Source organism: Aptenodytes forsteri, unplaced genomic scaffold, assembly GCF_000699145.1.
Source record: "Aptenodytes forsteri isolate BGI_AS27 unplaced genomic scaffold, ASM69914v1 Scaffold38, whole genome shotgun sequence".
Taxonomy (NCBI): domain Eukaryota; kingdom Metazoa; phylum Chordata; class Aves; order Sphenisciformes; family Spheniscidae; genus Aptenodytes; species Aptenodytes forsteri.
Window position 1 is genome coordinate 704,992 of NW_008795704.1, and position 8,368 is coordinate 713,359.

At 41.9% G+C, this 8,368-nt stretch overlaps 1 protein-coding gene across 1 annotated transcript in view; it reads left to right on the forward strand.

Moving 5' to 3' along the window:
• Positions 1–33: 33 nt before the first annotated feature.
• The window catches only part of RBL1 (RB transcriptional corepressor like 1), a 28,052-nt gene continuing 19,717 nt past the window's right edge, over positions 34–8,368 (forward strand). Inside the window, exons 1-8 of the mRNA XM_009283252.1 lie at positions 34–108; positions 1,093–1,293; positions 2,586–2,650; positions 2,743–2,871; positions 2,988–3,148; positions 3,903–3,952; positions 4,921–5,107; positions 6,577–6,743. Coding sequence (XP_009281527.1) covers positions 56–108; positions 1,093–1,293; positions 2,586–2,650; positions 2,743–2,871; positions 2,988–3,148; positions 3,903–3,952; positions 4,921–5,107; positions 6,577–6,743 — 1,013 coding nt within the window. The 5' untranslated portion in view covers positions 34–55. The remainder of the gene's footprint in view (positions 109–1,092; positions 1,294–2,585; positions 2,651–2,742; positions 2,872–2,987; positions 3,149–3,902; positions 3,953–4,920; positions 5,108–6,576; positions 6,744–8,368) is intronic.

The following is an 8,368-nucleotide window of genomic DNA, read 5'->3' on the forward strand; positions in this document are numbered from 1 at the left end:
CGCCCTCTACGTCGCCTGCCGCAAGAGCCTGGTGCCCACCGTGGGGAGCGGCCTGATGGAGGGGAACGGCGTGTCGCTGACCAGGATCCTGCGCTCCGCCAGGCTGAGGTGAGCTCCCCCGGGCTGCTGGTTGCCGGCTGCGCCGCGCACCGCCCGCTGGCTGGCTGGCTGCTTCCGCTAAAGCTCTAGCTCGGGTACCCGCTCCTTTTCTCGCGGCTCCAAGCGCCGCAAAATGCGTGTCCCGAGGTAACAGTATAAAAGCGATAAACCCTCTGGTGTTAAAAGTGGAAGTAAGATGCAAATACGTAATTTTCAACTTGAGCCTTTGAAAAACCACCCACGTCGGATCAGCAGTTGTTCCACCCACGCCGGTTATTTCTTCTCCTTTTTGTAGTTAATTGAAACGCAAACAAGACCTCTGAATGTTCTGTTAGCAATCCAGATAAGACTCGGGACTTAGGCCAAGTCGCTAGATGTCGTGTTGACGGCCGTGTCGTACGGTGTTCTGGGAGCACAGAAGTGTGCGATCACACAAATATTTACGTACCGCGGGGGCTTTCTGGCAGGCAGCTCCCCTTGCCGCTGTAGCTCTGACCCGAGGTGACAGAGCTCGGAATGTTCCTCGTTCCGCTTTAAGACCTGTTCTCAGCTGAAGTGCCAGAGGGGGGTTTGCTAATGTAATTACACCTACAATTAACGGGTTTTTGCGTAGGTAACTTTGATAGGCATAGACTCTTGTCTGTGGTTTTGCTGCCTCTCCTGCCTCCCCCTTGACACACGCAGAGCTGCGCGTGCTCTTTCCTTTCTACCCCTCCCCTAGCTGACACAGCTATGCTGGCAGCCTTTAAATAAAATTAGTGTTTCCATGCCTGTGCCTTAAAGAGAGTCAAGGAGAAAGACCAAAGTGATAACAGGCGAAAAGCTTACAATACATACAGTTTGGGAGTCTATCAAAGTAAATGATAAACCTATGTATTAATCAAATTAGTCATTAAGGAGTAAATATGTTGCATTTTGGCTTTTTAAAAAATTGAGAATAAAGGAAGTTAGTTAAAGCTCAAAATAAAGCAGACTTTTCTTTTTTCTGTTAAGCTTAATTCAGTTTTTCAGCAAAATGAAGAAGTGGATGGACATGTCAAATCTACCACAGGAATTCCGAGAGCGAGTGGAGAGGCTGGAGAGAAACTTTGAAGTGTCAACTGTGATTTTCAAAAAGTTTGAACCAATATTTTTGGATATATTTCAAAACCCTTACGAAGAAACTTCTAAATCACAGCGAAGCAGGAAACAGAGGTATTTTTGAGATTTAATGTAACTTTTCCCTGGAAAGGGCTATACCTAATATAGATTTATGAAAATTAAGATCATTATCTGTGCTTTAAAAAGTTATGTAAAGTTCTGAAGTGATAGGGCCTCTTTGTGGCCTTGATTCTGAAATGTAGCAAATACAGAAACATCCCTAATCTTGATGGGGTGCGGCTCGTATCAGCAGAGCTTTGCGTCCGGTGGCTGCTTACGCAGTTCACTGTAACATGCAGGAACTGGCCCGAGTGAGAAAGTTTGTGTGCGGTGGGGAGAGGTACAGCGAGATGGAGTAACCTGGGATACAGCGAGACCGACACTTAAAACAATTAGCAGAAATAACTTAAGTAGCACAGGGATATTTTGTCGTGGGAAAGTACTGGCTGAGGTAGTTGGTATCGTGACATCATCCCTCCGTACAGAGCGCCACTGCATCCACAGTGACGTCCGCGTTACTGGATTTTTAGTGTGATTTCCAGATGAGCGGTAACACGCAAATGGAAGAAAGTTACAGGGGATGCACTCATTTTTATCACAAACTTAGTAACTGGTGGTGTCGTCTTCCATACGCACACAGAACTTCTGCCTTAATTAAAGGAGCTTGCCCGTGTTCCCTGCCGACTGTGCGGCTTTTATAGTGAGAGTGTAGACTTAATGATGAGGGAGCCGAGCTGGGTCTGTGCAAGGTATTTTTGCCAGCTCACGTGTGTCCTCGGGATGTGACGGGGGGGATAATTGTTCTGGTAAAACGCTCCAGCATAGCTCCACGTCTACAGGTAGAAAGGATACTTCCAGCTCCGTGGTTTTGGATAATCTCTACTCCAAACGTGATTCAGCAGATGAGCTGTAATACAAGCTGTAGTTGCATATTTTGAAGGGATGACTGATGCTTTAGTAAAATACTTAGGAAAAACTGTCACTGGAATTTATATAAGCCCTTGGCGTCTCACCGCCTGCAGCTGCGGGAGGATTCTGTTAAGAGATGTGACACCAGCAAAATAGTGTCCAGGGTCACAGGCCAAAGGCAGCCATTAGCTCAAAAAAGGGTCAGAAGGTCGGGGAGCCTGTGCGAAATGCTCCGTGGAGCGAGGTAGGAGACTGTCGGTTAGTGAAAGCTGAAATAAGGACATGTAGCTTAGATTGTGCCTTAGTGTGACATTACGATAGACAACGGCTCTGACTGTTACTTTGAGCAAGGAAATGGAATGAAATTCTTACTGTAAAACAAGCTTCAGCTTCCTGGAACTGAAGACTGACTTCTCCCCCCTTTTCCTCGCTGATAGACGGGTGCCATGTGGTGTTAAAGATCTCTTCAACTTCTGCTGGACTCTCTTCGTGTACACTAAGGGTACGCTTGCTTTTTTTAGCTGCATGGTTTGTATACGTTCTGAGTTATGAACTTCTTTTGTGTTGCTTGACGTGATATGCTGTCTCTTAAAGGTAATTTCCGTATGATTGGAGACGATTTAGTAAATTCCTATCATTTGCTTCTGTGCTGCTTGGACCTCATTTTTGCAAATGCCCTTTTGTGTCCAAATAGAAGAGATTTGCTAAATCCATCGTTTAAAGGTACGGTGGGGACAGATTATTTAAAATCAAATATGCTTTGTTCTCTTGTTTCTTTTTAAATGAAGTTGAAAGTTGGTTGTCTTTTTTCTCTCCCCCCCGTCCCGCCTTGTTCTCAGGCTTACCAGCGGACTTCCACGCGACAGAGATCAAAGCCTCTGAAGATCCTCCTTGCATCATTGCCACACTATGTGAGCTGCATGACGGGCTTTTAGTAGAAGCAAAAGGAATAAAGGAACACTACTTTAAACCATACATTTCAAAACTATTTGATAGGAAGGTACATCTTACTAGTTTTAAGAATGCATGGTGGTGCTCAGGTGAATGACCTCGAGACCATTTAAATCCTGCAGGTTCTGTAGGAAAGTGTGCTAATAGGCAAATGAACTTGGGCTGGGTCAGGTTTTCTTTGTATGTATTTTAGCAGGAGCGGAATTTACACTCAATTTTAATGATGTGTGCTGTAAGGTCCCCTGTGTTTTGGCTTTTTATGTTGGTGGGGAATCTTTGCTTTCCTTTCTTGGGAGTGTGAAACTGAATTGTGGACGATGATGTTTTCTTCAGGCAAAAAAGAAATCTCATTGTGAAATAATTTTATGGGTAACTGTCACGATAGTGCAGGTCCTACTGCTTGTCTTGGAGTTCAGCAAAATGCTTTGGAAGGAAGAGGTTGAGGTTGCAGGTGTACAAACTGTTCTGTCTGGTTTTGATCCTGGGGATTTTTTTCCAAGCTCTGTGGAAGCTTCTGTGTAGTCATTCATCAGATCAGTCCCTGACCCGCCAATGGAACAGGTGTTAAATAGCAGTACTGTTTCTGAAGAGTGAGTTCATCTAGAGCTTGGATAGAATTGGGCTTTGTCCTCATCTGTTTGTCTTGCTAATGGCATTGTAGTCCTTTGGTCTAGGCAAAAAAAAGTCCAGTTATGCTCCTAAATCTTATTTCCTTTTTGGCTAAAACCATCATGCCCTCACACTGTTAGAGTTGGAACAGTTTTGATTTTATTATGCAAGATATTTCTGCTTTTTATTCTTAGATCTTAAAAGGAGAATGTCTGTTGGATCTTTGCAATTTTACAGAAAATCAGTAAGTTACAGCTTATGTTCTTAATCGTGGGGTTTGGTTTCATTTCTAAAATACAGGCCTTTGAATGCTAAATCTCTTTATCTTACCGTAACTAATGGTTTTTAATTATTTGACAATCAAAGCTGCTATCTGGCTGAAATGCTTTCTGGATCTGAGATGTGTGAAATGTCAGGGGGTCAGCTACAGAATTTCTTCCTTAAAGTCAGGTTTTATGGTGCTTGCCCTTATTTTCTGCCAACTGTAACCTTTGAGTAATCTAATGCAAATCAAAACCTTGACTCTGAAGTTCAGGGATGTGTTTCTATACACTCCTCAAATTTTATACCCGAGTAGGGAAGTCTTTAGATTCATTTATCAGTCTCCAGCTGAGTGTATAAATCTGTGAATGCAACAGAAGAACTCAAAAGAAAAAGAAGCAACAATTGCAAAACCACAAAAAAGAGGTAGAGTGTTTCTGTGGGAGGCAAGTATAGTTGTTTCAGAAACTTTTTAAATTCACTTCTGAAAGCTAATTTAAATGCAAAATATGAACAGCAGCTGCTTTGTTCTGGATCCCTTTAAGGCTTTTTTGCCTTTTCCAAAAATACCTAATAATTTGTTTTTGGAAGGTGAGTTTTTAACTTGTTAGTTTGCTTTGAGAATTTTGAGCAAAGACTCAATTGTTTTAACAATGTAGATAACACTCACATTTAGATATAAAACGGTATTGCTGTGATCTATTTGAAGCAGTGAACTTCTCTTAGTATTTCTACTTAAAAAGGGGAGGTTTTAAGTACGAAGGAAGGCAGGGACGACTGCAGCCAGATTGCTTGGGGTAGTGAAGTTTCGGTTACAAGCAGCACTGCTGCTGAAAGCATTAAGCGCTTTGAACACATGTTGGTTTTGGTTTTGCACCTTGGCTCCACTGGCACCTTTTTTGTTTCTTCAGCAGTTTAATCTTTGATATAAAACCTGGGCTTCTCTTTCAGCAAAGCACTGAATAAAGAGTATGAAGAGTACGTTCTGACAGTGGGTGACTTCGACGAGAGAGTTTTCCTAGGAGCTGATGCTGAAGAAGAAATTGGCACTCCTCGAAAGTTTCCTGCAGACATGCCAGTAGGGAAAACAGCAGCAAGAGCTCATGTGGAGTGTCATCTTCAGCAGCATTTTGAAAAGGTGATTCATTTAACATGTTGATCTCACTTGAAGTACTCCTTCAAGTTTTTCCATCCTTGTACGCTATTTGAATCACTGAGGTGACTGAATTTCTTGAACTTCTTCCTGAGAGGAAGATGCTGAATGCCATTTGCAGGCTTCAGTGGATGCTGCCTTGCTAAGGAGAAATGGTGATGTCATCTTTCCTGTGGAGTTTAGTAAATAACTATTCCTTAAACAGGATGAGAGCACTTTCATGTGTGTAGTCTGTTTTTATCCAAGAAAGATCAATAAGTAGTTAAGATCTAAATATATAGGTCTTATGGTTTTGTTCAAACTTCATTTATACCCCATAAGAATACCATGAAACATTTACACTGGATGAATTTATTTTTTTTCCCTGATATTTCCTTTTTTAGGACAGGAAAAGTCAACTTGTGTACTATTCTATGGAAAATAACATTCAAGACACGAAACCCACCAAAGTCTAACTCTTCATTACAAAAAGTAGCCTATAAACAGAGTTCATGTTTCACTATGTTTAAAAATGTAAAATGTATTTAATGAAGTTGGCATGTGGGAAAACACTTGATTGATTACTTTTTAAGCTTGGATAAGGGGAAAAAAAGGTGCTGGCTATGTGAAAGAACCACATGCTGTTTGATTTACATGTCAATTAAAAAGTTACAAGATGCTAGTGCTGGTGTAAATTAATCACATGGCTTAGCTTTTTCTCCCAAATATAACTGTATTTCATATTCAGGCAAATTAAAGACAGGGGTTTGGAATGAGTTTATCAATTTTGAGCTTCAGTTTCCGTAGTATAATAATGACCTCATTGCTATTTATGCATGCTGACTGCAGGCTTAATCTTTCCTCATTATTTGCCTTGTATCTTCAAAATGTAGTCTGTTCTAATAATTCAAAACCAAATACTTTATTGCATCACTTCCAGAAAGCAGGATACAAATAGGCAAGTGCAGTAGACAGCTCCATCTGCTTAGTGCTACATCCTTCTTTGGATAAGGGGAGGCTCTAGGTCCACCAGGACAGAATTTGCCAAAGAACGTTTTCTTGTGACCCTCTCCTAGGCAGCTCTGCCACATACTCCTTGTGTCACCCAGCTAACGCAGAATGGAAGCATATGCTTTCTCTTTCTTGCCCTGTATTTTTCAATGTTCAAGTGAGCTTAAAAATTTACAGGCTTTAAGATTTAAAGTCTCATTTTCCTATATTTTATTTAAAAAAAAACAACTTCAAGTTAATTTTAGTCTGCCTGAAGATTTGTTATATTTTGTATTTATGGAGTCCTGGGAGAACTTTTAACTAATTTTTAGTCAGTTCTGAGACCACAGGTTTGATGGCAGCCTTCAGGTAGTGTACTAGTGTTGTCATTTTAATCTTTGGAGTGATTTTGCAGGAAACGCTCATTCGAAAGGTTTTTGAAACAGTTCTGTTGACTGATTTTATTTATTACTTTTCTCTGACAGAAAAGGTCATTTGCACCTTCAACTCCACTGACTGGAAGAAGATACCTACGAGAAAAGGAAGCTGTCATCACTCCTGTTGCTTCAGCAACACAAAGTGTGAGCCGGTTGCAGAACATTGTCGCTGGATTGAAAAATGCACCGAGTGAACAACTTATAACTATTTTTGAGTAAGTACATCCAGTGCAGCTGCTCTCATACAAACGGAAACTCATCTTTTCATGCTTGTGACTGCTTTCTTGCTCAAATTTGACTTCTTTTGTTCGGTGCAGAATATTTTTGTCTGTGTTTCTGTATTATTTCTAGCTGAAAGATCTTCTGTTTTCTAGATGATCTCATCTTCTGGAGAAGGATAGGTGAACACACACGCACTCCTTCCGTCTTGTCACCACCATTGTGTTAATGTGGCTTCAGTTTTTGCTAATGTTAATTTAGCTGTTTGCTTGAAAGTGAAATACTTCTTGTTCGTTTGATTTTTTTAAAAATTTTAAACAAGTATGGCCAACTATGTTGGCAGAGGTTTTGGGGTGCAGGGAGATGTTAGAGTCAACAAGCTATAATCTTTGCCTTAAAGAGTTGGGAAGACAAGACTAAAAGCAGCCTAAAGGCTCCCCATTTCTCCTTCATACTACTTCAGGATATCTTAATCTAACTTTATAGTATATATATAAGCCTAGCAGTCACCCTAATTATTGTTGATGCTGATCTCTTGTATAGTAGCAGCCATGTTTTGCACTTCTCTATTTGTTCTGGTGGCCGTTCCCTGAGCATGCTTCAGCTTATCGGTTTCCTGAGCTGTGATGTCTGTCCTAGGGCAGGCGTCCCAGCAGGAGTTAGAGCATTCCTAGTCAAGAGCCTCTCGCTCAGCCCTTATAGCTGCTGGATGAAACTGGGAAATCATAATAAGTGACTACTGAACACAACCCCAGTCTTTCATGATCACTATTTCTAGGACAGAGTCCCAGTTATATAAATCAACCTATATTTTTGGCTCCTGGATGCATGACTGCATACTGGCTGTAGCAAAATGCACATGAAAATGTTGGTGCATAAGCAGATGAGTATAAACAAAATAGTTTATCAGTAAAATGTAGATCAGTGTTGCTTCATATCTCATAAAAAGCAATAATTTAATAGTAAATACCTGTAAAGCTGTTGGGTGTTTGCCTAACATCCATGCAAATTAAGGCCTTGCTGTATTATGGTGTAAGGTCTCCAGATATCTCCAGTATCCGGGAGGTTCCTGGAACACGTCAATAACTTCCTTCTCCAAGTGGTAGAGGAGCCAACGAGGAGAGGTGCTATGCTGGACCTTGTTCTCACCAACAAGGAGGGGCTGGTGGGGAATGTGAAGCTCAAGGGCAGCCTGGGCTGCAGTGATCACGAAAAAGAGGAGTTCAAGATCCTTAGGGCACTGAGGAGGGCGCACAGCAAGCTCACTACCCTGGACTTCAGCAGAGCAGACTTTGGCCTCTTCAGGGATCTGCTTGGTAGAGTGCCATGGGACAAAGCCCTGGAGGGAGGAGGGGCCCAAGAAAGCTGGGCAATATTCAAGGATCACCTCCTCCAAGCTCAGGAGCGATGCATCCCAACAAAGAGGAAATCAGGCAAAAACGCCAGGAGGCCTGCATGGATGAACAAGGAGCTCCTGGACAAACCCCAACACAAAAAGGAAGCCTACAGAGGGTGGAAGCAAGGACAGGCAGCCTGGGAGGAATACAGAGAAATTGGCTGAGCAGCCAGGGATCAGGTTAGGAAAGCTAAAGCCCTGATAGAATGAAATCTGGCCAGGGAC